At 38.8% G+C, this 15029-nt stretch overlaps 1 protein-coding gene across 3 annotated transcripts in view; it reads right to left on the bottom strand.

The window, feature by feature from the left end:
• Nucleotides 1-15029, bottom strand: part of dmtf1 (cyclin D binding myb-like transcription factor 1) — a 54111-nt gene that overhangs the window by 17180 nt on the left and 21902 nt on the right. For all 3 annotated transcript variants that reach the window (XR_009645897.1, XM_060842590.1, XM_060842591.1), the window contains exons 6-14: nucleotides 14847-14923; nucleotides 13264-13421; nucleotides 13142-13174; nucleotides 11506-11615; nucleotides 9781-10009; nucleotides 7098-7249; nucleotides 6210-6428; nucleotides 3265-3350; nucleotides 1646-1795 (exon numbers count right to left, since the gene is read on the bottom strand). Coding sequence is in view for 2 of the 3 variants with exons in the window: in XM_060842590.1 (XP_060698573.1) it covers nucleotides 1646-1795; nucleotides 3265-3350; nucleotides 6210-6428; nucleotides 7098-7249; nucleotides 9781-10009; nucleotides 11506-11615; nucleotides 13142-13174; nucleotides 13264-13421; nucleotides 14847-14923 (1214 nt within the window). In the remaining variant the exon portion in view is untranslated. The remainder of the gene's footprint in view (nucleotides 1-1645; nucleotides 1796-3264; nucleotides 3351-6209; nucleotides 6429-7097; nucleotides 7250-9780; nucleotides 10010-11505; nucleotides 11616-13141; nucleotides 13175-13263; nucleotides 13422-14846; nucleotides 14924-15029) is intronic.

Genomic DNA, 15029 nt, shown 5'->3' with positions numbered 1-15029 from the left:
GATAGAGTGAATGCATTCAGTTGTTTCCCCAGGGTTGGAGAATCGAGAACTAGAGGGCATCAGTTTAAGGTTAGAGGGGAAAGAATAAAAGGGATCCTGAGGGGCAACTTTTTTTTTTGTTTTACACAGAGGGTGATATGCATATGGAATGAGCTGCCAGCAGACATAGTTGAGGCAGGTACATTAACAACATTTAAAAGGCATTTGGACAAATACATGGATAGGAAGGGTTTAGAAGGATATTGTCAAGATTAGAGTGATGCTGGAAAAGCACAGCAGGTCAGGCAGCATCCGAGGAGCAGGAAAGTCGACGTTTTGGGCAAAAGCCCTTCATCAGGAAGGGCTCACTTTCTCCTTTGTAGGATATTGGCCAAGTGCAGGGAAATGGGGTTCGCATGGATGGACATTTTGGTCGACATGGACCAGTTTGGGCCACAGGGCCTGTAGGACTTTAAATCAGAAATAGGCCTTTCGGTCCATCAAGTCCACGCCAGTCACCAAGCGCCTATCTACTCAAATCCCATTTTTCAGCCTCGGTCCATAGCCTTGTATGCTGCAGCACTTCAAGCGATCACCTAAACACAGTACTTCTTAAATGCTGCAATGGATCCTGTCTCCACCACCCTTTCAGGAAGCGTTTCCAGACCCACCATGCTCTAGGAGAATAAAATTTGCCTTAAATCACGTCTTGGCCTCTTACCCCTAGAAACTTACAAATTCACTAAAGGGAGAAGTTTAATTTTATTGATTCGATTCATGTCCTTTATAATTCTGTAGACCTCAAATCAGGTCCTACCCTGAGCCTTCTTTTCTCCAATGAATAGCTTATATAGTCTCTCTTCATAGCTGAAGTGCTCCAGCCCAGGCAACATTCCGGTGAATCTCCACTGCACTGTTGCCTTTTAGTGTGGCAAACATAACTGTATACAATATTCTAACTGTCCTCCAATCAATGTCCTAGACAGCTCCATCTATATGATACTTGACAACCATCACTGAATATACCACAGGCAGACTTAATCTATTTGCCAGGGACATAGGTATGGAATCCAGGAGCACTCATGACATCTCGATTCCAACTAATTTCACGATCAAAGCGCAGAAAGGTATTTGGTACAAAATGCAGTAAGATTTCGCTATGCCGTTGAAGTTGTTTACCAAAAGCTTACAAATCCTGACTTGACTTAGTGATATTTTGTGTTATCACCAGGTGCAGACAGGAATCTAAAATGTACTCTTTTCCATCAATACCAAGTTAACTTGAAAGAGAAAAATAATCAAGATACAGGTAGTTCTATGATGTAATGGTTGTGTTCTTGTGCAACCGTGTGTTATAGGAAAGTTACACTTTAGAAACAGCACTTAAAACTGTTGGTGATGTAAATGCGTTACAGCCAACACGTGTTTTAAAAATTTACACTTTAGAAACAATGTCCACAATTCATTAATTGCGTTACAGCGAATTTGCATTATAGCAGAACGTCCTGCACCTTGTCCAAAATAGAAATATTTCATGCTAAGACAGTGGTAAATTACAATCAATGTCAAGATTACATGATGATCATTACATTAATTACTTTAGAAAACTGCATTATCGTATTAATATTTCAAAGCTACATGAACAGATTCATAAATCCATACTTACTGAGAGTGTGTGCACAATAATCTGTTCTGGAGAGGATGGTGAGGTGAGGGTGACTGTTGGACTTGTTGTCAGTGTTATAGGAAGACCTTGACTTGAGCTAGTCTGGATCAGGTAAGTTCCTGGTGTGCCTGTGGGCTGTAACCGGAAAGACTAAAGGGAGAGAAAAAGCAGCAAGGTGAGCTCCACATAAAATAGCAAATCAACTCTCTAAAAATACATATTGCTGAGTAAAAGATACGCTTCATTGAAGCTTTTTATCTTTTACTCACCAAGACAATTCACAAGAAGACCAATTTAAGGAATAATATCAATACTTATACTGTATGAGAGAAAAGTACTGATTGGTCGACAAACGAACTCTGATTGGTAGAGACACTGGCATCGAGAGGGCACCCATTGATGATAATTGAAAGTTAACTGCTGGGATGTGTTTAAATTTTAAATCAGGAAGGTTTACTCTCATTGATCACAGCAAGGCCTGGAAAAATAGCCATAATTTATTTTGTTAAGTTAAAAGAGGCCACAATCTGCATACGTGTTCTTTCAGACCAAAAAAGCAGGTTCCTATGTGTAATTTCTGTAGCTTCCATTACAATAAGTGTGCCACATTGCAAGCGTAAATGACAATCCTAAATTAGCTGTCAAAATATTTCACACCCAGGATTATTTTGCAAATGATCTGTAATATTGGATGTTGTTTTTGCAAGTGTGGGCTGGTTGTGTACAGTCAGTATCTCATTTGTTTCCAACGCCTGAGGAATCTGATGTTTGATACAATCTGCCAGTCTTTGGGTCATATGGCCTACATGTAGCTGGCATCACACTGAACTTCATCTACCATATCACTTATTTGCGAGATCAGCAGAATGTCTTTGTGGCTTTACGGCAGTATCTCATTGGTATTGAACACTGCTCTTGTTGCTACATAGTAGCAGCATGGAACAGCTAACTTCACCTGCTACCCATACCCTGTGAGATACAACATACTTCCAGAGTAATCTCAGACAGACTGGACCAAAAGTAACTGTCATAGAGATGTTCACACACTTGTGTTTAATAGAAACTACATATTAATATTCTGGCCTCCAGTCTTTGCAGATAGAAAACACATACACACAATAAAAACTGAAAGAATCGTGGATGCTGTACGTCAGAGACAAGAATAGAAATTACTAGAAAAGCTCAGGTCGGACAGTATTTGTGGAGAGAAAGCAGAGTTGACATTTTGGTCAAGTGACCCTTCATCAGATCTCTGTTCTGAGGAAGGATCACTTGAGCTGAAACGTTAACTCTGATTTCTTTCCACAGATGCTGCCAGACTTGAACTTTTCCAGCAATTTCTATTTTTGTCACACATGCACAGCATTGCTTCAACTCAACAAAACACGTTATAACCATAAAATCAACCTGCCTGGTTTGAAATTTAATCAACCAGAGTTAACTTTAATCCAGTCATTATTACTTGCCATCAAACTTGTGAACTTCTTTATTTTTTGGTGGAAGTCTCCTGTCAAAACCATCTCACATCCATTAGTTTGATGCCTGTTAATGATTCTAGGAGAATATAAGTTTCAATGTGACATGACATGCAGGTGTAGGTCCTGATGTTCTTTACTTACAGGTAAGAACTCGAATCTCTGTAGAGTCCCCGCATTTAGCGTTATTGTTTCACAATCTGTACTGCTGCCACAGGAATCATTAGATGCTGCACAAAAAGCAATATGTAAGTGAACTACTGCAAACATATTTCATTCTTGTGTACACATACGACAATACTTAGAAAATCCAAAAGTTCCATTAGGACAGACTTGTATTAGTTGAGAGCTATAAAAATGATCATTTGGAAACTTTGGGCACAACAGCAAACCGCAAAATGGCCTCTAAAGTCATAGTAACTTCGGTCAAAGTGGTCAGGAAATGGATCATGTAGAACATTTGTCAATGTTCAACAACTGCACAAAATTTGAACATGCATCACTCCTAAGTGCTATCATCAAGGAGGAGAGAAGGAGGTTAAGGTGAGGGTGATAGGCCGGAGAGGGTGTGGGGGCAGAGAGGTCGGGAAGAAGATTGCAGGTCAAGAAGGCGGTGCTGAGTCTGAGGGTTGGGACTGAGATAAGGTGGGGGGAGGGGAAATGAGGAAGCTGGAGAAATCTGCATTCATCCCTTGTGGTTGGAGGGTTCCTAGGCAGAAGATGAGGCGCTCTTCCTCCAGTGTTGCCATGGTCTGGTGATTGAGGCGGCCAAGGACCTGCCTGTCCTTGGCAGAGTGGGAGGGGGAGTTAAAGTGTTCAGCCATGGGGTGGTTGGGTTGGTTGTTTGGTGCGCGTGTCCAAGAGGTGTTCTCGGAAACGTTCCGCAAGAAGGGCTTATGCAGGAAACGTTGATTCTCCTGCTCCTTGGATGTTGCCTGACCTGCTGTGCTTTTCCAGCAACACATTTTTCAGCCCATGCTATCATCACTCAACATTCATGTAGACATAAGCATAAAGAGTGATACAAATTTGTGCTCTGAGAGATAATGGGATGATGGTCCAATTTACAGTGATTATGCAGCACTCTAATTGCAGAATTAGGGAGCACAGTGTGTTGTACACTGCTTAAAACTTTACACTTTCTTTGTGTTTGGTTTTAGATTTTCCCACACAGAGAACCACAGGTTAGCTGCTCAAAAAAAAAGAAGTGATCTTAATATGAAAAACATACATAAGTACTAAATAAAACAGGCTATTCAAGTCAGCAACTGTGATTCAAATTACAGATTTCATAATCTAAAGACTCATGGAATTATTGCTTTTATTAATCAAGGCATTAAATGCACGAGCAAAAGAGGTTGATGGAGCTGTATATGATTATAGCTAGGCCGCAGTTACAGCACCATGTGCAATTCTGGTCACTACTGGAAGGAGTAGATTTCATGGAGAGGGTTCAGATGAAATTCACCAGGACGTTGCCAGGGATGGAGCATTTCAGCAATGAAGAGGGACTAGGTAGGCTGATGTTGTTTTCCTTGGAGCAGGGAAGGCGAAGTGGGGACCTGAGTGAGATATATGAAGTTATGAGGGGCACACAGAGGAAGAAACTTTTCCCCTTAGCAGAGGGGTCAATAACCGAGGGGCAATGGTTTACAGTAAGAAACAGGAGTTTAGAGGGGATTTAAGGCATGACTTAAGGGTGACAGGTGTCTGGAACTCACTGCCTAAAAGATGGTAGAGGCAGGAACCATTAAAACATTTTTGATTAGATTCTCTACAGCTTGCCCTTTGGCCCAGCAAGTCCACACCGACCCTCCAAGAGTAACCAACCCAGACCCATTTCCCTCTGACTAATGCACCTAACACTGTGGGCAATTTAGCATGGCCAATTCAGCTGACCTGCAGATCTTTGGACTGTGTATTTAGATGAACTTCCGAAATGCAGTAGCATGCAAGGCTATGGGCCAAGCGCTGGAAAATAGGATCGGATTAGGTTAGATTACCGACACAATAGATGCTTGATATGCGGACACACAGGACCTTTTTCCATGTCTGCCCATTAGATTATATTCATCACTATTCACAAACAGTATCAAGTATAAATATGAACTCAAGAAACAGAATGCCTTGAAAAAAGTTTTTTCATGTGGAGTCCAATTTTAGATACTAATAGACTTGCAAGTATTTCAAGTTTCAACATTTACATATTTTCCCTGTTTTTGATGAGTTTATAATTTTATTTTTTTTTATTTATTTGTGGAAGGTGGGCATCTCTGGCTGGGCCCAGCATTTATTGCCCAAGTCTAGTTGCCCCTTAAGAAGTTGGTGATGAGCTGCCTTCTTGAATCGCTGCAGTCCATGTGCTATAGGTTCACCCACAATGCTGTTCGGGAGGGAATTCCAGGATTTTGACCCAACAACAGTGAAGGAACCGTGATACATTTCCAAGTCAGGATGGTGAGTGCTCAGAGGGGAACTTGCAGGGGGTGGTGTTCCCATGTATCTGCTGCCTCTGTCCTTCTAGATAGAAGTGGTTGTGCATCTGGAAGGTACTGTCTAAGAATGTTTGGTGAAATTCTGCAGTGCATCTTTTAGGATGTAAACACCATTGCTACGGAGTACCAGTGATTGAGGGAATGGATGTTGTTGATGTGGTGCTAATCATGCAGGTTGCTTTGTCCTGGATGGTGTCAAGCTTCTTGAATGTTATTGGAACTGCACTCATCCAGGTAAGTGGGGAATCTTCCTTGTGGATAGTGGACAGGCTCTGGGGAATCAGGAGATGGGTTACTCACCACAATATTCCTATCCTCTGACCTGTTGTTATAGCCACTGTGACCAGCTGAGTTTCTAATCAATGGTAATCCAAGATATTAATAGTGGGAGAATTCAGTAATGGTAACACAACTGAACGTCAAGGGGTGATGGTTAGATTGTCTTTTGTTGGAGATCGGCATTTGTGTGGTGTGTAAACTTGCCACTTGTCAGCCCATACGACACACAAAATATTTTTGCTACAAACTGTTAGAAATGCAAGGTCATAAATTGAAGAACCACCTCTATACAACCGCATTATTTTCAAGACATACCAACATGAGTAATTTGCACAGGAATCTGCAGAGCAGCTACTGGATTGTTGAGGACACTGTTGTTTTCCTCCATTTGAGCTAATCGAACCCGTAGATGCTGAACAGAGGATGAATTTGAATTGCGTGAACTTGTTCCAGTTTGACACTCGGGTAATTGGTGCACTGGGACGTGTGGCTGCTTTAGGGTCTCTACCAATTGTCTCAAACTGTCTACCAATTCTGCCACAGAAAACAGAGAAAAAGTACCGGTAGAACTGGAAGACTGGCAAGTAATAACTTCATTAGACAACTGAAATAAGATTATGTACGCTGCAAATTCAGGTGGTCATTACCAAGAGAAATATAAACAAATTTTTGAAGGTGACTGGTATTTAAAAAATATAAGCTACTTAATAAAAAAGTGTTTAGCAGAGCAACAAAAACATAGATATTATGCAGATATGTTGTCAGTTTTTAAGATTTGAAGGTAAAATGAGAATAACTTCTGTATTCCTTATTTCTGACTGAAAAGCAAGAGATGTACCATATATTATATACATCGCTTGATCTTCATTGTTGAATAAAAACTATAAAACTTTCCAACATAAACGATCTAAATAAGAATACATGTTCACCTGTAACATCACTGAACAGCTAATCATATGATATCTGTGTTTCATCACATACGATTGCAGTTAGATAGAAATCAGAAGAACCTAGCAACCAAAATATTACATTTAGCAACTACAGTTTGTGCCACACAACTTCTTGTTACTATTCACAGATAACATCCTGAAACTATTTAAATTTACAAAGCGTCCAATAATGATGCAAAGGTGATGATAATAGTTTATTTGCTGTAGGTAAAATCATGGCAAAAGTAATGCTATAGTTGTGGAAATATTGTACCTGCAAATGTTAAATCTTTATGGTTTGTGACCTGTCGCTTGATGGTCCACCATTTACTCCTCAGCCACTGGGGAGATCGGACACTACTCCAGCCTTCAGCCATGATATCCCAATTAATCTCACTCTCATCCTCTGCATTGAGTTCTGCAATTCTACACAAAATAATTAAAATACATTACTACATATAGCAGTTTATAAAGAATGTTTTCAAATCTAAGCAGTATGAGAGGCACTGTCTCTTGATCCACCATCTTCATATGTGAACCAATGCAAGTATAATTCAAAGTACTGCTGTGTAAAAATCTGTGATTTCAAAAGGAATGCATATCTTACAGTCAACACTGATCATATACAGATCAACTATCATACATTCAGCTCTTAGTTAACTCCAAGTTTCACTGATAATTTGATCGTAAAGTTAAGAATCACACATCAGGTTATAGTCAAATAGATTTTTTTTGGAAGAGCAGCCCTTCAAAAGCTTGAACTTCCAAATAAACCTGTTGGACTATAACCTGGTGTTCTGTGAATTTTAACTCTGTCCATCTCAGTCGAACATCAGCATCTCCATACCAAGTTGCTGGTAGTTTGTCCCACTCCTGGACAGTACTTTTAAAAATAAAGGCAACTTTCTGGACTGTGGGATCTTTTAAAAATATTGATAATCAATTGGTGATGACTTGTAATTTCTTCAGTGATTATATCAGAATAATTTCCTTTGAACAACTTTGTTCTATTTCACTTATGGTATGGTGTCGGTGCACTCATTAATCCATTGTAAGATCAAAATTATAAGTCTTCTCCATAAATCTTTCATTATTGTAATTTGATTGCACATCAGAAGGCCAGACTAAATTACATTCTTAATATTTGGTTTCAGACCAATTCAATCAAGTCATTCCTTGGAACCAATGAATGGAGCTTATATTCTACAAGTCTTGGGTATGATGAGACAATGCCTTGGCAGATATTAATAGCAGGCATAGAACCATGCAACTATATAATTTTAAAGCAGGGGAGATATTTGGCCAAATGTGTTAATGCAAATTCATTGCTAGAGTAACACCAAATTAACCCGAAACATTGATCTTCCTGATCTTCGGATGCTGCCTGACCTGCTGTGCTTTTCCAGCAACACACTGTCAACTCTGATCTCCAGCATCTGCAGACCTCACTGTCTCCTAATATCAAATTAATCTCACTCTCTTTATCTTTCCTCACTTTGAAAATGTATTAATTTCTCCTTGTGTTTAATGATGTGTGGCTCTGAGTCACAGAATTATTATAATACAAAAGGTGATAATTTGGCCAGTCATGTCTGCACAGGCTCTCTGAATATTTTTACTTAATAATAATTATAGAATCCCTACAGTGTGAAAACAAGCCATTTGGCTCAAGCGCACACTGACCTTCCGAACAGTAACCCACCCAGATCCATTCCCCTACCCTTTAATTCTAAACTTACCCCTAACTAATGCACCTAACCTAAACATCCCTGAACACGATGGACAATTTAGCATGGCCAATTCACCTAACCTGCACATCTTTAGATTTGTGGAAGGAAACCCATGCAGACACGGGGAGAACGTGCAAACTCCACACAGTCACCAGAGGCTGGAATCGAACCCAGATCCCTGGCACAGTGAGGCAGCAGCGGTAACCACTGAGCCACCATGCTGCCCCTTAACATCAGTTTAACATAATCTCCTGCATTTACCCTAGGACATTGTTGTTATAGGAACAATCACTCAATTCTCTCTCGAATGTCCCAGTGAACCCACCTCCACCAAACTTCCAGGTGATGCAGTCTATATCTTAAATGCTTGCTGTGTGAAAAAGGCTTTTCTCGCCGTGCATTTGCTTTTCTTTTGCATAATATTTTAAAACATTCTCCTCTGATTCCAGATCTGTTTGTGGATAGAAGCAGTTTCTCTTGATCCACTTTGTTCAGATTCATCATGATTTTGAAAATTTCTATCAAGTCTCATCTTAGCCTTCTCCTCTCCAAGTGAAACAGTTCAATCTAGTCTCAGAATTGATTTCCACTCTGGAAACCATTCTCATAAACCTCTTCTGCACTCTCTACAGTGCATTCACACCCTTCCCACAGCATGGCATCTAGCACTGTACACAACTTTCCAGCTGAGGTCTAACACATGTCTTACACAACTTCATTATAACTCCTACTCTTGCATATGGCCCCATTATGAAGCTTGGAATCGTGTACACTTTATTGAAAGTTCTCTCTCTACCTGTCCTGCTACCTTTAATGTCTTATGTACATGTGCACTCAGGTGTCTCTGTTCTTGCACAACATTTAGAATAAAATTCTATATTTATACTGTCTCTCTACGTGCCTTTTACCAAAGCGCACCCACCTCACTCTTTGCTATATTGGACATCTGTTACCCATTCACTAACATGTCAAAGACTTGATAAAGTTCTACACTGTCCTCCTTACAGTTTACAATTCTCCCAAGCTGTTATCCGCATGCTGTGGGGCCTTCTACTTAACGGAATTTGACTGAATCTGAAGAAGATACATAGAAAGCTGCTCTATAGGTAATTTAATGGATATAGTCTTAGATATGTAAACTTAGCAAAATATGCTTTCTGGGTTTTTGATTGCAGGTCGCCTGCTTTCCTATTGAAACTCCCATTCATGGCAAGTGAATTAGAATACCTTAAAATTAAATTTATTTCATCATCTTTGCTCCATTCTGTCCCTCCACTCTGCTTCCAATTGAGGTAATTCAGCCACTTGGAACGACATTGCTTCTCAGAACGGGTGCCCACCCGTTCAGCCACTGCAGCCCAGGAGACACCCTGAGTGACAATGTCACCGGGATCTGTGGCAGTTAATTCATGGACCACCTCTGCAAGTCTTTTTTCTTCGTCAACTGTCCATTTACCTGGAAAATGAGATGTAACAAAATGTTTGTGCAATTTGAGCAGCTATGGATCACTGAACATTAGCTATGGATGCCTCTTCACATGCTACACAAAAAATGAGAAAAAAAAGTGAGAAATGCATTTATAATGGCCTTGGAGCCACAGTTGATCCCAATTTTCCCAGAACAACATTAAAGAACAAATATTCTGGAATAAGAATTACAATGACAAAATGTTCCGAGTTAGGAACAAAGTGCTTCAATATACTGAGTTAAATTTTGCAAGAAAGTGATTCTTCAATACTAAATAAGTTATCTCAATCATATCACTTACCAAAGAGAAGGAGGGACATGTTTATGAACAAATGAATAATTGAAATTGACATTAATGAACGATTTTAACACACTACTTTCCAACTATTTTAGGAATAAAATTGGCAAAGACCTGAGACACACACACACACACACACACACACACACACACACACACACACACACACACACACACACACACACACTATACCTCTCAGCGAGGGACTGATGCACAGGGAACCAATAAAGATAAGTTTCGAATGAAAGGAAACTGGTCCAAAAGACTAATCCAATAGAACAAACGATGTCTGTTCCACTTCACTACAACTGTGCTTTTGTGGTGATTTAATTATGTTACAATCAAGTCCATATTCCAAATTAAATCCTTCTCAAACTAAACAATGTAGGAAACATACAAAGCAAGAACTCGGAGCTAAAATGCAATCAGAATAGATTTTATAAACTTTAAAGAGATGCAACCTTCTGTTTAAAAAAAAGGAGACAATCAAGAATGATAATAGCAAACATTATTAGATATAAAATAAATTGGGAAAATCTGTTGAAGATAAACAACTAGAAATTGCCCTTAACTTTAAGCACTGTAAGCAATTTCTAGGCTTCCATTCAGTCTACTCAGTTTGTGCGTTATGATGCTTGACTCTAATTCATGATCGTTTTCACCATTGCAGAGAATCTGACAATTTTTGTTCTAAACTTACCTTTTAAGAAATAATTATAAACTACAGTTTTGCACAGTTTTAAAAAAATGTTGCTACAAAAGATCTGTAACAAGATGCCTGATCGTTTTGAATCTGATAGGGGAGAATCTTTAGATCAAATGCTAATGTGATTAACGTGGAAAGCAAAATTTCAACAGGAGAGACTACAGTGAGATAGCCAAAGCCTTCATTTAAAGTCAAGCTGTCAAAACTTTACTTTCCACATTCTCGGTTTTTAAATATTCCTCCAATTTTTTTTTTGTAAGAGGTAATGGATACACTGTGACCCCACTTTATCTAATTCAGAATAACCACTTCCATGTACAGTGAGGAATTCTAAACAACGCGTGCCTTCTCTGCATGGTTTATGTTAACATAGAGCACTAGCATGATAAAACAGCATTACTGACATTACAATTGTACAATACAAAAGGAATTTACACAGGATTTTATATGTGCAAAATGCATATTGCTGCCTAGCTTTACCTGTGTTGCAAGTGTCTTTCATCAACCTGCACCGGTCTTTTACTGAAGAGGCACTCCTTCCCAGAGCTGCCCCTATAGTTGCCCAGTCATTACCATGCTTAGAACGTAGCCTAAATAACACGCAAAACACATGTTAAACATTTTTTTTAACCTTACAGGTTACATCAAAAGGTGTACAATAAAATAAAAATCTTCAAAAAATTAATGTTTCAATAGCAGCTTTTTGAGAATAGTAAACTAATTTTAAATACATTAAACTAGAAACTTATTATTTTCCTATGGTGATTACAGTGACAATTCTCAGTGATTATTTTTATGAACTGAATTACAATTAATGATAATTGTAGATCAATATGTGCCAGTGCTCACATTAACAGTCTAAATATTTCCTGAAACAGTGATGTATACAGAAATATAACTTACAAATAATCCAATATTTAATTACATATTTTATAGAAGGCTATCAAAATAGATATATTTTAAATCAGTTAAAGGTTTATTTACAGCTCATCCAAAGCCACAAATCAATTTGATTCTTAATATCTTCTCTAAATTGTCCTCAGCAAAAACACAGAGTTGTTTAATTTTCAACACTTGATACTGTCAATTGTTTTTTGTTAGCATATGCACATGTTTGGCAAGATAGCATTCAGATGTTCTCAGATTAATCTAAAATAATCAGTTCCCACAACCTAGCAACTGAGCATGCCTAGCCGATGGATGTATCACAAAGTTCATACCATCTCACGGAAAGCACCAGCCATGCTTTCGTTGGTAGCACTCCCACCTCAGTTTATATGCTTAGGTCCTGTGCTAGAGATTGAGTATAAAGTTCAGGATAACTTTGGTATAATAGAGAGGAAACGCTGCACTGTCAGCAGCATTATTTCTAAGATATTAAACAGAGGCTGCATTTGCCCTCTTAAATGGATGTAAAAAGTCTATTTTGAACAGCAAGGGGAATTCTTGTTGTATCCCAGCCAATATTTATTCTTCAACAAACATCACTTCAGAGTAGATAATCTTGTCATTATGACATTGTTGTTTGAAAATTCTTTTTATGTTGTTATATAAGAAGCACAACAGCCAAATTGCACAATGATAATACTTCAAAAGGTACTTCTTTGGCTATAAACCACTTTGCAGTTGTGAAACTGCAGGGATTCTGCAGTTGTGAAAATGCAAGGTAAAAAAACAAAAAGCTGGAAGATAAACTTTAATTACAGTTTGGATTATGAAGGCATCACTTTGATAGACTTACAATTACAATTATTTCACAGCAGAACCAGGAAAGGTAGAAACTTGGGCAAACTGTTCACACAATTTGACAATGCCCAGCTGAACTGTTTGAAAAAACATTGAATTGAATGCTGGACTCAAGTGTCATTTCAACTTTAACGTATCCCATTAGAGACAGCAGCAAACAGACAACTTGCTTACTAAGCTGACAGCTTGTAGATAGGAGGAAACAGTAGCAGATCACACTATGCTAGACTAGCTAGCAAGGCAATAACATCACAGGAGACCAGAGAAAATTCTTTTGCGACAGGAAGTTTTAGTCTGACAGGAGATGTTCAGGATAGACTAGATGAAAAGTTAAAATGATTATTGTAACAAAGCTGAACAAAATACTTACTCCTTAAGTTTTTCAATTTCCTGTGGTGTATACCTGACAAGAAAAGTTCAGAATGGTTAAGAAAACCAATTATTTTAATGTTAAAATATCACATTAAATTATAAAAGATAAACTGTTCTTACTTTCCAACATGGTTTCTATTGTCGTACATCCGAAGCACACGTCTGTAAACTGCAAACAATGGTCGATTAAGACCTCTCGCTATGGTTCGGTAGAAATCCTTTCTTTCATCTTTTGACATTTCAAATATGACCTCTGTGGCATCACTTAGTCCATGTACCTACAGAAAGACCAGGAAATAAGGGGAAAACAATGATTTCGGTGTACCAACATAACGCATTATTCAGAAGTTCTGACTGCCATAAATTATTATAGTTTTGTTTGTAAATACATTGGCATTTTTCCTTTACGTGATAACAGCATTATATAATTGCAGTTTAACAAACTGAAAATTTTGAGAATGCACAGAGGGGTGCAGGATGTAAATTTGAAAGTATGGGCATTGATGGTTGAAAGCTGTTGAAATGTAGGATGGGATGTGCAAGTGTGGGAACGTGTACATGAATCCAAGTCAATGGACCAAAGAGATCTGGAGATCCAGCTGGGCTAGAACAAATTAGAGAAAAAACAGAAAGGATGAGGCTCCTGATGACTGAAGTTTTCAAATAACACACATTGTTAATGTCTAACAAAGTAGATGGGGAAAAACTGTTCCTTTTCATAAAAGGATCAATAATGAGAGTGTAGAGAATTAAAGTAATTTATAAAGTAAGTCAAGGTGATGAGAAAACATTTCTTTTACACAATGAGCATTTTGGGTCATTCCATTTCCTGGAAATATATTGGAGGCAGGGTCAATCATAACATTCAAGAAAGCATCAGACGATTAGTTAAATAGAAATGACGTGCAGAATTGTAAGGAAATAGCAGGAGAATGACACTAAATCACAATGCTCACTCAGAAAGCCAGTGAACAACAACAAGTCTCCTTCTGCACTGTAAAAATTTTGAGTTTCTGAAAGTGATGGGTTCAGTACGTAAAGGAAGTGGGGAATGAACAGGTGACATGACCAGGAAACAGGACATGATGGTAATCGGAGAGAAGGGACAGACACTGATCAAGAGGAAGAAAGCCAAAGTTTGTGAGATTTGTAGCTCGGTTACTCATTGTGGTTCTGTTCTCCGAGCTGGGAATTTGTGTTGCAGACGTTTCGTCCCCTGTCTAGGTGACATCCTCAGTGCTTGGGAGCCTCCTGTGAAGCACTTCTGTGTTGTTTCCTCCAACCAGCTATCCTTAGTAGCCACACACGCAGATGACAGGCAACATGAGTTCGACTGGGACAACACTACTATTATAGAACAAGCCAAACAGAGAACAGCCAGGGAATTCCTAGAGGAATGTCACTCATTCTATCAACAGATTCTATCAACAAACACATCGACCTGGACCCAATATACCGGCCACTGCAGCGGACAGCTGGAACTGACAACCGGAAGCGGCAGAGACAAACCACTACAAATGCCAGAGGAAACAACACAGAAGCGCTTCACAGGAGGGTCTCAAGCTCTGAGGATGTCACCTAGACAGGGGACGAAACATCTGCAACACAAATTCACAGCTCGGCGAACAGAATCACAACAGGAAGAAAGCCATTTAAAAATAATAGTCTCAGGTAATAATCTAATTATTTTCATTATTTCTCACCTGTAGGTAGTTTTCAATGTTGCTCATTAAAATGTCTATTTCTTCCTTTGACCACATCCCCTGCTTCCATTTGTGGCCTGTTTAAGAAAAAGTTTGCTTTCAATAATATTTAAATGGTTCTGCAGTGAGTAACAAGCCACAGATTCAAATTAACAATTTCTCATTTTAATTGCAGTCTTTGCA

This window comes from Hemiscyllium ocellatum, chromosome 23 (genome assembly GCF_020745735.1).
Source record: "Hemiscyllium ocellatum isolate sHemOce1 chromosome 23, sHemOce1.pat.X.cur, whole genome shotgun sequence".
NCBI classification, from domain to species: Eukaryota; Metazoa; Chordata; class Chondrichthyes; order Orectolobiformes; family Hemiscylliidae; genus Hemiscyllium; species Hemiscyllium ocellatum.
This window is presented reverse-complemented; position numbering and strand designations above follow the sequence as displayed.